This window comes from Thamnophis sirtalis, unplaced genomic scaffold (assembly GCF_051295495.1).
Source record: "Thamnophis sirtalis isolate CommonGarterSnake01/CBP01778 unplaced genomic scaffold, rThaSir2_p1.2 scaffold_6, whole genome shotgun sequence".
NCBI classification, from domain to species: domain Eukaryota; kingdom Metazoa; phylum Chordata; class Lepidosauria; order Squamata; family Natricidae; genus Thamnophis; species Thamnophis sirtalis.
In genome coordinates, this window is record NW_028261386.1 from 63,286,297 (window position 1) to 63,304,001 (window position 17,705).

Genomic DNA, 17,705 nt, shown 5'->3' on the forward strand with positions numbered 1-17,705 from the left:
AGGGATTTGAACCGCCGAACTGCAGATTACATGGTCAACCAACTTCTGCAAAATGAAAGAAGAGTAAGCTGGGCTTGTCTTATGATCTGCCCTGGGATGCATTTTCGCCTGTGCTTTCCTGAATCTCAACTGCTTCAGATTATTTCATGATCATTTGTGTCAGCTTCATGCTATGGCTGTTTTCTTTTGGACTGGTGTTTCACAGCTCTCATTCTCCCTAAAGATATAACAGGAACTAATTTAAATCTATGTAGCGTAGAAATTAAACCTCTAATTAGATCAGGCATGTCTTTGATTGCGTGAATGGAAAAGCCAAATATATTCTTTTGAATGAAACAAAACTAATGAATAGCAGTCATAGTAAATAAGTACAGAGCAACTTGAAGAGTAAAAATGCTCTGCAGTTTTTTGACAATTGACTTAGTTATTTATTTGTAAAATTTGTATGTTGCCAATTTTATTTCAGCTCATGGTGGCTTGCGACTTTTAAAACATTTGCAATACATGCAATGCTATAAAACAATGAAACAATAAACACCAAAATGTCCTTGGTAATATAACAAATCCAATTAACACCCCACAGTCATAATATAATAATATTCCCTGGCACAACAGTCCTATGGTATTACACAGCATCCCACCATTAACAATTAATGAAAAAGCAGCAAGACAACAGCTCTCAAAACCCCTCTGAATATTTAATCTTTAGTTCTTTCTAGAAAGCCATCACAGTGGGAATTATAATGTCCAAAGGAAGGCTATTCCATAACGTTGGGCCTAAGACAGCACACTTCTGACTCACAGACACTTCTCTGGCTTAATTCACAAAAATATGGGATCACCAGGAGCTTCCATGTACTGTAAGGACAGGATAGGTTAGTTCTGGCTGGAGAATACAATCTTCAAGATATTTTGATGTCAGGCTATGCAGGTAGGTAGTCCTTGACCTCTGACCACAATTGAGCCCAAGATTTCTGTTGTTAAATGAGACATTTGTTAAGTGAAGTTTGCCCTATTTTATGTCCTTTCCTGCCACGGCTGTTGAATTACTGCAGTTGTTATGTTAGTAATCCGGTTGTTAAATGAATCTGGCTTAGATCCATGGACTTTGCTTGTCAGAAGATCACAAAAGAGAATCATGTGACCTTGGGACCTAAATATGAACCAGTTGCCAAGCATCTGAAACTTGAGCACATGATCATGGGAATGCTGCAAAGGTTGTGACTGTGAAAAATGGTTATATTTCAGTGTCGTTGTAATTTGAATGGCCATTAAACAAACTGTTGTAAGTCAAGGACTACCTGTAAAGAATTTTACAGAGTGCACAGTCCTTTGAATTGTACTCAAATACCTACCAGCCACCAAACACAGGATCTTGAATAGTGGCATAATTGACAGCTACAAAGAACATTTATATCGTCTGAAGCTTCCAAACACCCTTCAAATGCAATTTGAAGAATAAAATGTGCTTGATGTGCTAACAATAGCTTTCCCAATTAAAGGCTTAACCCATACTTATAAAGATATCAAAGGATTTCAACAAGGTTTGGCTTCAGCTATGATTCCACTCTCATAATCATAAGATTTCTACACTGTGGGCATGAGCGCTTCACTTGTTATGTAACATAAAATTCCCAGATTTTCATAATGCAACATTAATAGTAACTTTTTCAATATGGAACAGCGGTAGAGAAGATGTTGAAATGCCAATTAACCAAACAAAGCCCTAGCATGTAGGTTTCAATGAACAGGAGTCAGAAGAAATTAGAGGAGCTTTTGGATATTTTTTGCCCATCAGAAAGTTTTGATCTTCAAGTTAGTTTATATATCAATTAATTACATCTACTGCCTCAACCCTTTTTCTTTGGCAAATGGGTTAGGGCAGTGATGGCAAACCTGTTCGGCATTGAGGGCCCAAACCGGAACGTATGTGTGCATACGCGCACACCGGAGCATCAGAAACCCAAAAACCAGCTGGCCGGTGGACATGCAGCACTGGTCATCTGGTCTTTGGGTTTCCAGAATGCACAAGTGTACTGGCCAGCTGGTCTTTGCGAGCGCTGGAGAACCAGAAACCCAAAGACCAGGTGACATGCGCACCATCCAACTGGTCTTCGCTTTTCCAGCACTCCAGAACACACGAACACCAACTGGCCGGTACACATGCGCGCAATGGAAACCAGAAGAGCAGCTGGTGACAGTGCGTGTGCCTATAGAGAGGGCTATGTGTGCCACCTCTGACATATGTGCCATAGGTTCACCATCATGGGATTAGGGTTATAGAAAGATAGTTGACAATAATGCATATCAATGTACTTATCACAAGGATATAGGAATATAGCAGGGGTGGATTCCTGCCAGTTCTAACCTCTTCTATAGAAGAGGTTCCACAAATCTATAGTGCTCTTTAGAACCGGTTCCAGCTCCCTCCCCCCACCCGTCCGCACATCATCAAGATGAAGAGTGAGAGGAGGAATTCTGGGAGTTGAAGTCCACAAGTCTTAAAGCTGTCAAGTTTGAACACCCCGGAGGGGGGGTTCTAAAGGGTTAGGGGTGCAAGGGTCTTGTAATTTGACAGTTTTAAGATTTGCATGCTTCAAATGTCAGAGTTTCGGAACCAACATTTTGGTTGCTAAGCAGGAGCATTGTTAAGTGAGTTTCACCGCATTTTACAAGTTGGCCACGCCCACCCAGTCACATGGCTGGCTAGCCACTCCCACCCAGTCACATGGCCAGCATGCCACTCCCACCTGGTCATATGGCCAGCAAGCCACTCCCACAAAGCAGGCCACACCTACAGAAGAGGTTCTAAAAAAATTTGAAACCCACCACTGGAATATAGGAATATTCTTTATTGGCCAAGTTTAATTGGATAAACAAGGGATTTGTCTCCAGTGCATAAGCTCTTAGTTTACATACTGTACAAACAACAAAGTGATAAGTCATAAATCATAAGATACAATATTGGACCTATCAATTATATTGTTAGATGTAGTTATTGTGTGGTAAGGTGGAAAACTAATAAATTTGATAAATAAATATTCACTTATTTTGGCAGTCATGGTGAACACGGGGCCCCATTGCAGCATACCGGTTGCAATGAGATCTGGAACCCACCATTGGTGCACTGATATAAGTTTCAGAATGTTTACAAAATGTTATCACTCCCAGTCAATCCAATTTGATATCATTATGCCAGGAAGAATGTGATTCTAAAATCTCCTGTGATGGATGATTGTCTCCTCTAAATATGCCTTCAAATTTGAAGGTTAAAGGACGAGTCCTTGAAATCTTTTAGATGTTACTAATCTACAGCACTCAACAGCTATAGCTAACAATGAAAGATACTAACAGCTGTAAGTGCAGCAACATTTGAAAGTCTCACTTCCTGTTGCAATGAAATTAATCCCTGATATCTCTGGATTTAGATGATCTAGAGAAGACTATGATTATTTTCCAAGTTCATGTACAGATATTCCAAAAGATCATCAGCTCTCAGCAGTCACTAAAGTTTGTGATGTACAGTGAACTTTATCAGCACACACCTAATGTGACCTATTTTAAAATTCCAACATTTATTTAGAAAAATATAAAATAACTATGGAATAGCATATTCCAAACAAAATCCAGGGAAATCAAATGCTACACATCTTTCTTCTGATGCATTTCAAAAAAACTTAAGTTGGCATAGCTCAAATAATTTTTGAGAACTAGATCTCTACAGCTAGTTTATGATATAGAATATACAGTACTTTCCAACTTATTTAAATCTCTCATTGTTGAAGAACTCTAGCATGTGACAGGCAGCGAGATCGACCAGTTAGATAAATCTAAAATTAATACCGCTCATTTAGTCACCACCATTTTACAAGACATATTGAACTGGAATGGGGTGTCTGACAGACCCATACAATTCCTTGAACTGTTAAGTCAATTGTGTTTGTTTGTTACTGCATTGATCAAGTTGTGGTCTGAAAAATAAGGGTTTTAAGGAGAACTCACTTGACTTTTTCATCTGATGCCAAGCTTAAAGATGCAGGTTTTGAACATTGCCATATAAAACTTGGATTCGCACAACATATTAGGCTGTTGATTTTAACTGTAAACCACAATTGTGTGTGTGTGTGTGTGTGTGTGTGTGTGTGTGTAAAACTAAGCCATAAATAATGATTCCCAAAGAATTTTATATATAAGTCAAAACCAAACAATTTTGGTTTGATTGTTTGTGAGGCGAGCTTGGGATGTGACTTTTGACTATGCTGGGAAAGGTTTAAAAAGTATGCATATATAAGGAGTGGAGTCATATGAAATCAGTTTAAAGCTGCAATTCTATGTACTACTACTTTGCAGTAAGCCTGGTTGGAATACATTTAAATATGAATAAAGTACATCCCAACATCAGCAGATCTTAAAGCTACTTTTGTCATTATTCAAAACAGATGCAGTTTGATTGGTAGCCATACTTCGTTGTTTTCAACTGAAAAAGTAAGAAACTCTGGCACAGGTTATTCAGAGTAACAATTTTCTGGCCCTCTAATTTTGAGCTATTCACACAGCTTTGCTTGAGCACTTCCTGGGCAACTTTAATCTGGGGAATCAATTCTGCAAATGATAAATCCAATGAGCAAGAATTAGAAGTCCAAGGTGGATCCTAGTGAGTTATGAATGAAACTTGGAAGAAAGCTGGTGCTCACTTACTTTTGCAATTCTTATTCTACCAGTCATAAAAGGATATTTTTAAATGAGATTAATTATATATTAGTGGATTGGTAGCCCCACCTGTAACGGTCATGATAATAGGCATGTTAATCAAACTTTTGGTGCAACAACAACTATCTTACTCTTGCATTTAGAATTTCAGCCTACGTTCTGTATAATTTTTATATATATAATTCTCAGTGGTGGGTTCTGGATCCCAGTGCAACCAGTATGGTGCAACGGGGCCAGGCCTCCACCACATGCACATATACTTACCGCCCACGACGCTCCAGCTGCTCAGCGGAGCATCGCGCAGGTGCCATACGCTCCGTGTGTGTGTGCAAAAGCCCTGATCGGCTCAAATACAGGTAAGGAGAGTGGGCAGGCAAGCCTTCTGTAGCACTGTACAGGAATGGTACCAAGCCCATACCGGGGCGTACTGGTCGTATCCTACTATTGATAATTCTACAACATTCTATGTTCAAATGCTGAAAGTCAACATTTTTCTTGAAAGAGCTGTTGCTTAGCAGGTAAAAATATAACACTATATACATGCCTACTTCAATATTACTTCATGTTTGCAGAGACCCCCTGGATGGCTAAAAAGCACCAGTTTTGCTAATGTAAGAAATCAGTTGCACTGCTTAATAGCACTTATGTTCCTTCCTTGAAAAATTGCCCACATAAGTTAAACATTTTGTGTAAGTGAATGAATGATAGAATCAAGTATTGAATATCTGCTATAATGTTCCATTTCTTAAGTGTAGTTATTCTCTACCTTATGCGGATCCTGAAACTATTAGCAGTTCTTAATAATTGCAAAGTAGTTTAATTTCTGAAGGGCAAAATAGACCACCATTGCTACACTACAATTAAGGTGGAACTGAAATCATGGAGTCCTTTCCACCGTAAATTCATTCCAAGTCGCCAGTGCTCTCAGCAAAGCACTATAATTAGTAGAAACACAATTGCAGATAATTACCATTGTAATATAATAGAACAGGATTTCACGTCTACTACTAGCCTTTATTATAAATCCATTTGGCTCCTGATCTAATTTCCAGGCTCCCTTCAGGATTTATTTGATGTCATCTATCTTGTATTTTAATGGCCCAGCTTTTGTAATCTAACATTAATTATATTTCCCATTAAATATTGGGAAAGCTTCTATTTGAACCATAGCTATTTTGCAAATGAGAAAATGTCACCTTATCTTACTTTGATTCCATTTCTTTCTGTTAGCTTTGTCATCTTTTTTTTCTTGCTATGTATTAGATTATTGATGTGCTGAACTCATAGATATAACCATATCTCTTTCAGAGAAGATATGCAATTTGTCATTTGGAAGGAGATGGGAAAAACAACAGTCTCGCTTTCACCGTTCTATATACTATTTATATATTTCTCTGGTTTTCATTTCTATCATAAATATTAAGACTGCAATCTTGTTCTTAAACAGAAATATGCTACACTGGACACAACAGGATTTGCCTCTGAGATTTATTCTACAATATCTACTCCTTTTCTTTTCATTTAGTGAGTTTGCTGCAGAGGTGGTATTCAGCAGGTTCTGACCAGTTCTGACCAGTTCTGGAGAACCGGTAGCAGAACTGGATTCTGATCAATTTTTTAAAAACTCTGTGGGATATTCAAGAACCATAATCAAACAATCCCTCATTAAAATAAATAATTATCTTAGCAAGATAAATCATTCACCTCAACTGGAAAATGCAAAAACTCTAAAATATTGTAGTCTGATGTTTCCAATAAAGCAGGGGTGTCAAACTGGATTTTTTTGAGTGCTTTAACGGCATTTGCATTTCTTCTAGGACCGGATCGGGGGGGGGGGGGAGATGGGACAGATGCCTCCTGCAGCACTTTGCTGTCTAAAACAGGGTGCAGCTGGCTGTGCACAGACACACACACCCCCACGTCCCGTTTTTGGCCTGGATGGCCTCCTTCAGCACTTTGTCAGCCAAAACAGGGCAGGGGAGGCCACGTGTTTCCCCGCCCCATGCCCCATTGTGGTTTGCAGACTGCTGCAGGAGGCCATGCAGGCTGAAAATGGGGCACGGGCTGCACCAGCCCCACACCCTGTGTTAGCTGCCCGAGGCACTATGGACTAGTCCTTTGCTATCTCCAGGCCAGCCCCAGATTTCAGCAACCCATGGGCAAGATTCAGCCCATGGGCCTTGAGTTTGACATCCCTGCAATAAAGTATTTGGCAAAGTTGTAAACGATAAAATAAACTAACATAAGGCTATCTTCATACAAATTTGTTTTCATTATTTTGTTAATACAAATGGTCTTTTTTGCTGAATGTTACAAAATACCAGCCTTCCCCAACCTGGCACATTTCAGATATGTTTGGACTGCAAGTCCTAGAATGACCAGCTAGCATGCCAAGTAACTGATTCTTGACTTTCTCCTTGGACTGCTGTACCTTTTTCTCCGTTCCTTTTTTTTTCATCTCTGTTATACAACCTGACTTCCACGATCCACTTATACTGCTTTCCTGCAATTAATTTAAGCTTTTCAGTTGCAAGACATCACACAAACTCATATGCTGGTTTGTCAATCTAGGACAGGGCTGTCAACCTTACGGCAGCACAGCAGTGTCACATGATGTATCAGAACTTCTTTCTCTTTGCTAAACCAGGCGTGGGCGTGGTCTACACATGATGCATCCAGCCTGTGGGCCGCAAGTTTGACAGCCCTGATCTAGGAGAAGCTGCCTCTTGCCTGATGACTTAAAGGGGCTTATCCTTTCAGAGGAGAGGTCAGTCCAATATATGGTAGGACAAGGGTAGGGAATATTTTGTTAAGCTGAAGTGAGCACTTTGCAATAGTCTAGCAATTGAACATAAATGTTATTTGTACAAAATTTACAATAAAAACAGTTTATTACAATCAATCCATGTGCTACAGTAAATTTCGCAGATTTTCTATTCAAAATGCTGGGGGAAAAATCATCTTGATATAGTGAATACATTTCAAATTAATTCACCAGTTTGAGTATTTCATATTTATGTTTCTAGCACATTCTGTCAAACAGACTAATGCCACAATATGACTTTGCTATAGGGAGAAATAGCTTACAAGCATTATTGCATCCCCAGGATTGTAACTCAATTGTCATTTTTATACATGAAAAGTATTTATTATATGACCAAAAGTAACAGATTATTCCACATCAGAAAACATGAAAGATGAGTTTGAACATTTGATTTACTAAGAGTTATGTGTGGCTACACAATATGCTAAGATATAATGTGGTTGGTTTGGTTTTGGATTAACAGATTGTATGATCACAGCTACTATGTGTGATCCCAGGTACTATAATAATAAGTCATGATTCATACATAGTGTAGCATGTAAAAATCTAAACACATTCATTTTCTATTTCCATCTTGGTCTTAATATTGAATTATTTTAATAAACAGAATTCAATATTCATCTGTGAATTATTGCATTACAAGGTATATGATGGGCTGTTAACATGACAAGATGCTTTCCCCTCCTCTCTAGGTAAAACTTTACTTCTGATATGCTCATTATTCTTAAAATTATAAGCTCCTTCCAGTGTCTCTTAAAGAAATAAATAGATGGTATCAACTACCAATCTCTTTGCTCAATGTTCAATGTCCTGAATGACAATCAGTGATATCCTCAACTAATGGAAAATCACTGATCTCCTTGGGGTGATTAACATAGAATTGCCCAAAGTCAATATTGATAGTCTGTCTTTTTAAAAGTTCTAAAGCAGCAGTGAAATGACGCAGCTACCTCACTCTCTTGAAGTGGGTCCTCTCCATATATCAAATTCTTCAGGAGCAAGTACTTCAGTTTTGCTCCAAATAACAGAAGAATGGAGTAATTGGACTATGAGATATCCCCTGATTACTGGTGCTTCAAAACTCTTATTTGCACAGGCACATTTCCCAATAAGCCTAGGTAGATCATGTCCTCTTGTCCTTAGAAATATTGTAATAGACTCTTGCATATATCTGGCAGAAATTATTGTTCTATGAAATAGTCTGGCTATATATTATGCAGCTTAATACAGGGTTATCCTATATTAGAAATGTGATATTAAAGAGTTTCACAGATTAGTTATAGTGAAATGTGCATTCTGGTTATATCCTTTTTTATGCAAGCAATCAAAACTTCCATAAAAATAATATTTTTTTCCACAAGATACACGTTCATGTTTTGCAGTAGACATCATACTTCAGCTTGGTTCCCAGCTTCGTTCCAGCTAAACATTCCTTAAATTTAGCCTCCATTTGCTCATTTTGAGGCTTGTCAAAAATATTCTTCCAATCTCCTACAATGCCTGCAACAAAAAGAAAATGGGAGGCTAAAAGAAAACAATCACTTATTTGATAGTTCTAATAACAATTCAAATTATTTTGTAATTTGATAACTGGGCACAAAAATGATACAATGCACTAAGGATTGGAGAAATATGAACCCGTCCACCAAATTTCTATGGTTCCCCTTTAGCCAAATCTATTAAATCTATTGTCTTGCTTCCAGCATTTTCTGTCATGTACAAGCACCAGAGCCAGTTGTGAAAATGAAGCCAAAAACTCTTTATATGCCCGCACCCTGTTATGTAGTCTGCAGGCAGCCACAGCAAGTGAAACTTGACTGAGTTTAAAACAACTTCAGCAGGGCCAGTAATTCTTAGAACTTGGATACAAGTATTATAGTAATGATTATAGTTTTTAAAATATGCACATCTTAACCTCAAATTCACCCTTTTAAAAATACAGGCTAACCAATGCACTTCCAATTCAGATAAGGGGGGCGGAATATCAACAAAATGTGATGCCCATCGACTATCACTCCTTTATTTACCGCAAACGATATCAGATGGTAGCTTTTCTTCCCATGTGCCAATTTCAGAAATTTAAATGTAAGTTTTGACATTCTGAAACCACCCACTTGATGAGGACGCACCAGAAAATATGAATACTGTATTTTTTGGAGTATAAGATGCACCGGTGTATAAGACGCACCAAGGTTTTGAAGTGGCAATTTTTTTAAAAAAGTTTTTGCACTCTGCAAACCTCCCAAAAACAGCCCGTTTTTCGTGAAAACGGGCCTGTTTTTTTTTTCTCAAAAAGGCATGAATAGCCTTTAGGGGGCTTACAAAGTGCTCCTGGGGTGCCCCGCCCCAAAAAGAGCAAAAAATTGCCCATTTTTTGTCAAAAAAAATGGCATGCATAGCCTTTAGAAGGCTTATAGAGTTCTCCTGGGGACTGGGGGGGGGGAAATTGAGCAAAAAATGGCCCATTTTTCACTCATTTCTGCCTTCCCCAGCCCCCCAGGAGCTCTCTGAAAGCCCTCTACAGGCTCTGCATGGCCATTTTGATGAAGTGGGCGGGGTTTGGGACGCAAAAAGTGCTGTATTCAGTGTATAAGACACACCCAGATTTTCAGTCTCTTTTTTGAGGGAAAAAGGTACATCTTATACTCCGAAAAATATGGTAGGTTTGCAGCAGATAGTCTCGACTTACAACAGTTCATTTAGTGATCATTCAAAGTTACAATGGCACTGAAAAAACGGACTTATGAGCGGTTTTCAGAGTTACCACCTTTCCATCATCCCCATGATCACATGATCAAAATTCAGATGCTTGGCAGCTGGTTCATATTTATGGGGTTGCAAGGTAACCAGGGGTAATGTGATCCCTTTTTGCAACCTTCTGACAAGCAAAGTCAATGAGGAAGCCAGATTCACTTAACAACCAGGTTACTAATTTATCAACTGCAGTGATTCACTTTACTGTGGCAAGAAAGGTCGTAAAATGGGGCAAATTTCACTTAACAACAGAAAATTTGGGCTCAATTGTGGTCATAAATTGAAGACCACCTGTAGTTGTAAACCCTACAAAGTATGTTTGCTGCGTACAATTATGGGACATTCATAAGCAGAGATGTCAGGAATGCTCATCACTTACTAATGGAAACTTGATATAGGGGAATACTAGAAAAATATTATTATCCTGTTTTCTTTTCTTTTTTTTTAACCAACCTTTCCGGAAGAGCAGTGGACCAGCTGCACCATGTGTTTCCTGTGACTTATCGCGCACTGCTTGGAAGGTACTTCTGTCTGCAATAGCCTGAATTTGCTCAGTAGTAGCAGGGAAACCAAAGAAATTAGCTATTTGCTTTACTCCCGAAACCAGGTCCTAAAAGCAATATTGCGATGTGATTAATATCCTATGTAAGTTGTATAAACTGTATATTTGATATGCATTATTTATGTTAATGTTATGAAAAGCACAATTTCTTAGGGTAAACTTGAGTAGCTTCAGATTAAAAAGCTATTGTTAGATCTGTTGACTTTTGAGCATGTAGCAAAGTTGCAAACAATATACTAACTCTATACGGAACCATACAGACCAGGGGTGTCAAACTCATGGCCCAAAGGCCAGATGTATCATGCGCTGGCCACCGCACCCTGATTTTAGCAAAGAGGGGGAGAGTCACAATACGTCACATGACAAGACGATGTGAGTTTGACACCTCTGATAGAGACTATAAACCATAATAGGTACCATAATTTCTGGAGTATAAAATACACTTTCCCTCCCACCCTAAAAGAGGGTGGAAATATTGGTGAGTCTTATATTCTGAATATGGCTATTTTTGGCCTCCTGAAACCACATCCCCGCATATCCATTTTCACCAAAAAACGAGCGCATTTTTTTGCAACAAATGGGGCATGCAGAGGGCTTGGAAGGCCTGCAGAGTGCTCCTGGGGGCTGGAGAGAGCAAAAACAGCACTCCTGTGGGGTTTGGGAGCCCCAAAACTGGTCCATTTTTCGCAAAAATGGAGTGCTCAGAGTGCTTGGGAGGCCTGCAGAGTGCAGAGAGTGTAAAATCCGGACATATGGAGGCCAACAACTTTTTTTTCTTGTTTTAAAAAAGTTCAGTAGTATCTAAATCTCTTCTCACACAAATACACAAATACTTAAGACATTTACATCATTAAGCTACATTTTAGGGGAAATTATCATAAAGAAGTGGCATTTTTTAAGAAAACAGGGTATCAACTTTCTCCAATAGAGCTTGTTCTTCCTGTTTCCCATAATAACTTTTCAAATGTTGTAATACAATTGCTTTCAACCAGATGAAGCCAAAATGGCTCAGGAAATGAGTTTAAAATGTATTTTTAATGCCATTAGAGTATTAAAAGCTCTTCAGATCCCAAATCAAAAAAGAACGCCTAGATCATTGCCCTATACCTCCAGGGGTTTAGGATATGGGTGCATGCAATTATTCCACTGATGAGAGAAGTAACTTTTTCCATTCACTCTTTTTTTTCCCAATCACTTACTCTTCAGGTAACAGGACAAGGAAATGACCCATAGAATATACTAAGACTTGAATTCCAGCCTTTTGATCACGCCATGTCTTATAAAACCAATAAGAGTTTAGAACAACCTCCTTTCAGCTGATGTACATGGAGAAGCTTTTCCCATGATTATGAATACACCCACCTCCTTTAATTCCTCATATATCAGAATCAGAACGTTTTCATCATCTATATGTTTGTTCCAAGCGATAGCCTGATCAAAATAGGATCCCCAGGCAACTATGGTATAAAGACAGTATATTAAAATGACTTTATTTGTTTTTAAAAAAGTCTGCACAATGCATAACAGCAAGTTATTTTTTATATATTATTGCATTCATATTCTCTTGGGATAACATATAGTATTGAGGCAAAACTTTTTTTTATTAAACATCCTATTTCCTTTTCATTTCCCTGTTCTTGTATCCAGGCATCAACCTGCATATCAACTCTAAAAGATCTGCAATTCTCTAAAGACCATAGGAATTGTAAGGTAATAGTATCTCTTCTCCTGGCAAGCAATGTGCTAATGATGTTTGTTCTGCTGGTTGGAAACAAGTTTCTGTTTCTACTTACATAAGCTCTCAAGATACAAAGACTACAAAAGTCTTGCTGGGAACTTCCATATAAATAGGAGCAGCTCTTGTGGAAAGCACTTGTGAGAGTTCTCAGTTCAGCTTTGGATAGAGACAACAATTAGTTCTCAAAATCCTGTCTAACTATGCTGTCTATGCCAAAGTCACGTCCAGCAAATAAACTTTGCAAGCTTTAATTCAAAAATCTGTGGGGTCTTTTTGCTTAGGGGCAATAGAAATGTGTTCATGTATACCACAGAAAATGAAGCTCTGATCATATCATTTTCATTTCTCTTAAAGCCAAACATTCTTCCAGAGGGTATATTACTTCCTACAAAAGCAAGGAAGGAATAACACTAGAAAAAGTTGAAAGGATCACATACCTCAGTTTTAATTTACATGAAAGCTGGGACATGATCAGTGAAGACATGGATTTAGAAAACTCGAACAGCCTTCTTCAAATGAAAAAGGTCTTCTGCAGTCATGACATAAGCCTAAGACTGAAAATCAGGCTTGTCAGATGTTACATCTTTTCTATCCTGCTCTACGGAGTAGAGAGTTGGTCTCTGACAGAAAACCACTTGAAGAAACTAGAAGCATTTGAAATGTGGATTTACAGACGGCTGTTATGTATAAACTGGATTAACAAAATCACAAATGAGGAGGTGATAAACCACCTGGGAAAGCCAAGGGAAACCATCAAAGCCATTAAAAAGCGAACGTTAGAATATTTTGGACATGTCATGCGACACCCAGAAAAATATGGCATCCTTCACTTAATCTTCCAGGGAAAGACTGAAGGCAAACGAGGTCCAGGCAGAAGAACATCATCATAGCTTCAAAACCTAAGGGAATGGTTTGGACAAAACTCAGCAGCACTTTTTCATGCGGCTGTTGTCAAAAATAGGATTGCCAACATGATCACTAACATCCGATGACGGATATGGCACAAGAAGAAGAAGACAAGCAAGTTTGACAGCACTCCTATTAGAAATCATAGTGGTACATCTCATTTTTTCCCCTAGTGCTCAGATTGATCAGATTAGCCTAGCATTCTCTTCCCCAAATTATTATATTTGAGCCAATCTGAGAAATTAAGACTACCTTTTCCATTCATGAATTCTGGGAAAAATTCCTCCCATGAATTATAACTGGGAATGGTTGGTGCATTATTATGAAAATGGAAAAACGATGCTGCTGTATCTTTAGGATTTCGAAACAACACCAATATCTAAGGTAAGAAAAAAGAACAGACATTTTAAATTTCCTGTATTACTACTGTATTACTGATAAAAGTCCCTATTGATACTGATGATTAGCACTACCTAAACTACACTTAAAAGGAAACTAAAGGTTGAAATTACACCCATTAATTGTTTAATGGGATCTTTCAGAAAGCAGTTACCCATACTCCAAATCCTCTTGTATCTTTATAAAGGTCTATACTGCCCAAATCCAATCAACCATCAAATGGCAGCAGAGAATTAGTTTTCAGTTCTTTCTTTGCTGCCATTTTGTTGTCCTCTAGATTAGGGCAGCATACAATGCCATCTTTCACACAGCTGCCACTATGCACTGATTTCTTGTGGTCAAGGGAGCTTCTTTCCTAGTTAATTTACTTTGAGTAGGGTTACTAGACGCTTCATATCCTATGTTCCTAATATGTATCTATAGTCTATAGATTCTAGTAGCTAAACTGTCGCAATACCTAGTATTGTAAAATATCTGCTAGGCTATATCAGATACTTTCCTTCCAAATGTTCTGGACTGCAGCTTTCTCAATACTTTGTCATGCTAGCTGACTTTAGTAACCTGCAGGCTACAGTAGGCTACTGCCCAATTTCACATATTATATCATTCCCATAAATATTACAGTAGACCCACTCCTATGAATTGCTTATCTAAGAAACTGCAGAACTAAATGTGAAACACAATGCCTACCTTGGCTTTATTTTTGAAAATAGATTTGGGCAGGTAGTTGTAATGGAGATGCGTGGCCACAATCCTTGGAGAAGGAAATTGTTTCATCCTCTTTACAAACAAAAACAAGGAAAGATGGGGGTAAACCATATCAAATGGGCCACTCATGCATGTACAGATTAGCTCTACTGACATATAAAAATCAATTCATCACCTACATATATAAAAAGGCAGTTAGAATAACTTTGATTCTGTAAATCCCATCTGCACATGTATGACACCAAACAGAACAATATTGAGATATGTCAAACGTTTCATATCACTCTATTTTTACATTCCAGACAAGCAATAAAATCACATTCCTGGGTATCTGATGACTAGAGAACATTGCTGGAAGACTAGAGGCACATTCCAGACAAGAGAACTTTCTCTATTGCCTTATTTCATTACTACAACAACAACTACCACAGAGGTGCAGATGAAATATCCCATTTTGGAAAGCCAAGTTTTGTTACTAGCTAACCTGAAACTTTTCTGGATCTCCACACTCCATAAATGGCAATTCTGTATTCTCCTGCTTAACTTTCAACGTTGTGGCAATCAGATCATTCACAATGAGAATCAACCAATTTGCTCCTGGGGGAAGAAAAAAACAGGAAAAATGATAATAAAAATCTAAGGAAGGTGTTATTCTTGTTGAACACAGTAAGGCTTCATTACCTAATGCAAAATAATTTGCAGCTAGATACGGTGAGATGGAAACTATCCATTGGTTTCAATTAGTGTACAAGTAATATTAGTTGTACCATACGGTATTTTAAAGCTGTATCTTCACCAGATTGCTAAATTATAAGCTATATAGCTGCTTCAGCTTGTAAATGCATTCTTCCATGTTTTGATATATTCCCTCACATGTAATTAAATAAATATTCCTGTTTATGCCCTAAAATCAGAAAGGAATTTTTATTTCAAGTTTGGATTTCTATTTTTTTCAAAGCCAAGTTGGGGTGTTTGTTAACCATCATAGACAGCATAGCTTATTACAAATGAGGAAGCAGATATAGTCAGTTTGATCTGGCCGCAGTTAAGGCACCAGGGCAGAAACCAGAAGACTGAATTCTAGTCCCACCTTAGGCATGAAAGCTGGAAGACTTTGGGCCAGTCATTTTCTCTCAGTCCAATTCATCTCAAGGGCTGTGATTGTGGGTGAAATAGAAGGAGGAATGTGTATGGGATATGTTCACTGCATTGAATTGTTTATTTATCAAAATAATAAAGTTAAGCTTGAAAAAAAACTTCAAATAATAATAGTTGGAGAACCAGAAGTGAAGGGGCAAGACAATGAATGCAAATATGTTTTAAGCCTAATTGTAAAGACATGATTTAGCCAAAATCTTTGAATCAGCCATTAATGAAGTTTAGACATAGATGTCCCCATATTTTATTAAATAAATCACATTCACACAGTACACTAAGCCAATTCTTTTTTAAAGAAATTACTTGAGATGATGCTTGAACCATAAAGAAATGTATCTTAAAATCATATAAAGCATTTTAAATAACTAGTGTCAACTCCCTTCGGAACCTGACATAAAGTATATATTTGCATTGAAATCATCAGTTAATGGCACAAAGTGATTTTTCATTATTATAAAAATACTTTTAAGATTTAAAAACCTCTTCAAATAAGCTAATGAAATGCTAATTGACATATTCCAATCATTCACTAAACATTTTATTTACTATTCTTTTCTTTCCTTGGTGTATATCTTATATAGTTTACTTACATAATGAAGCATTTAACACCAACTACCATAATAATTGTAGTGCTAAGTCCAGTACAAAAAGCTTTATTAGAAAAAGGAGAATTAGTGGTGCTATTTCTGTATAAACCATCTCAAGGGTAATGATAAATATTACGTTACACCTTCAGATACACAATATTGAAAAAGGTTTTTTTAATAGTTGCTTATGATCTCATTTAGCAACAAAATAACATAAGAGTTCTATTCACCACATTTGGGATAGGAAACCAACACAGCATCATCTTTTCTGCTTTCAAAATTCTCCAGGGCTTGGAACGTCTCTGCACTGCACACTGTATTCGGGTAGAGAGTCCCCTGGTAGGAAAAGAGAAGTTCGTGGAGGTTAAGGCCTTTGGATTTTTCCAGTGCTTTCTCTATTTCTTCTGCAATTTTTTTCTGTGTCATGGTTGCTTTCTCTGTTCTAAGCTAACTACCCTGTTGTTAAGGCACCAAAAGCTTTTAAAGGTTTTTTGAGAGGTGGACAAAACAGCATGATACTTATCCTTTTGTTTTCTGCCTTATGTAAGAAGGCAGGCAGCTTGGGTTACCGTCTTTTGCTCCTCCCTTTCTATTCTCCAAGAGATAAAAACTATCAAGTCCTCCTGTTTAAATATTGTTTATATATTTGCAGGTAATCCCCATTTAAACCAAGAAACTGACTTGGCAGGATCAACAAAGTACAATAGATTAAACACACACAGAGAGAGGAGGGAGATCTAAATAGCTTAATAAGCATCTCCAGTCAACATTAAATTTATTTCAATGTACTGCATATGGCCACCAGTTTTATTGTAGTGACTCTGAGTGGCTAATCACAGTTACAAACACAATATAATCAGAAATAGATTCATCCTTGGCAGCCAAGAATGTTAGTTTAATTTCTTATACCATAATCAGGAACTTTGCAAAGTAAGATAGTAGTCATACCAGATGCTCCCAAATTATAGGTACAAAGCCATCCTAATTTTTACAGTGTTGGGCAAAGTGCAATAAGATCGTCAGTTTTCACCACGTAACTCTATATAGTGAGGCATTATCGTATTATGTTTTACAAGTGCTGCAGTAGGTACACTTGTAGTAGGTAGTTCGAGCCCCAGGAATAAAAGACGAATTAGCACTAGCAAATTCTCTGAGCGACTTTTAGCATCGCTGCTGCGCGACTAATTTTTGTTTGAACTGAGAATACTTCATTGTACTGTATTGCGAAGGTCATTCCAAAACACGCCGACAGAGAGCGTACTCTGCTCTGCCGGTTTATTGCTTCAATAAACTCCCGCGGGGACGAAAAATAAAGCGTTTGCGGGATTCAAGTAAATTGCGTAAGCTCGAAGATGTCAC

General features: G+C 37.8%; 1 protein-coding gene across 3 annotated transcripts; it reads right to left on the bottom strand.

Moving 5' to 3' along the window:
- Positions 1 to 7,582: 7,582 nt before the first annotated feature.
- Positions 7,583 to 17,656, bottom strand: LOC106553278 (sulfotransferase 6B1). 3 transcript variants are annotated; one of them, XM_087717983.1, is made up of 8 exons: positions 17,554 to 17,656; positions 16,577 to 16,682; positions 15,086 to 15,198; positions 14,584 to 14,673; positions 13,747 to 13,873; positions 12,213 to 12,307; positions 10,742 to 10,898; positions 7,583 to 9,034 (listed from the first exon to the last, which is right to left on the bottom strand). In XM_087717983.1, exons 1-8 carry the CDS (start codon positions 17,578 to 17,580, stop codon positions 8,904 to 8,906), a joined length of 846 nt encoding a protein of 281 aa, XP_087574109.1. In that variant the 5' UTR covers positions 17,581 to 17,656; the 3' UTR covers positions 7,583 to 8,903. The 3 variants fall into 3 exon arrangements, with proteins under 3 accessions (XP_087574109.1, XP_087574110.1, XP_013927225.2); XM_087717984.1 differs by lacking the exon at positions 17,554 to 17,656 and adding an exon at positions 17,295 to 17,501; XM_014071750.2 differs by lacking the exon at positions 17,554 to 17,656 and having other exon boundaries at positions 16,577 to 16,828.
- Between the last annotated feature and the right edge of the window lie 49 nt (positions 17,657 to 17,705).

Bases quoted from the DNA above. Each gene is read 5' to 3' on its own strand.
- LOC106553278 (XM_014071750.2), bottom strand. From the start codon at position 16,772: ATGACACAGAAAAAAATTGCAGAAGAAATAGAGAAAGCACTGGAAAAA. The intron at 15,199-16,576 runs GTGAATAGAACT...TTCTTCCCCCAG, and splicing joins GGTTTCCTATCCCAAATGTG to GAGCAAATTGGTTGATTCTC. The intron at 10,899-12,212 runs GTGGGTGTATTC...TATTGCTTTTAG, and splicing joins TATATGAGGAATTAAAGGAG to GACCTGGTTTCGGGAGTAAA.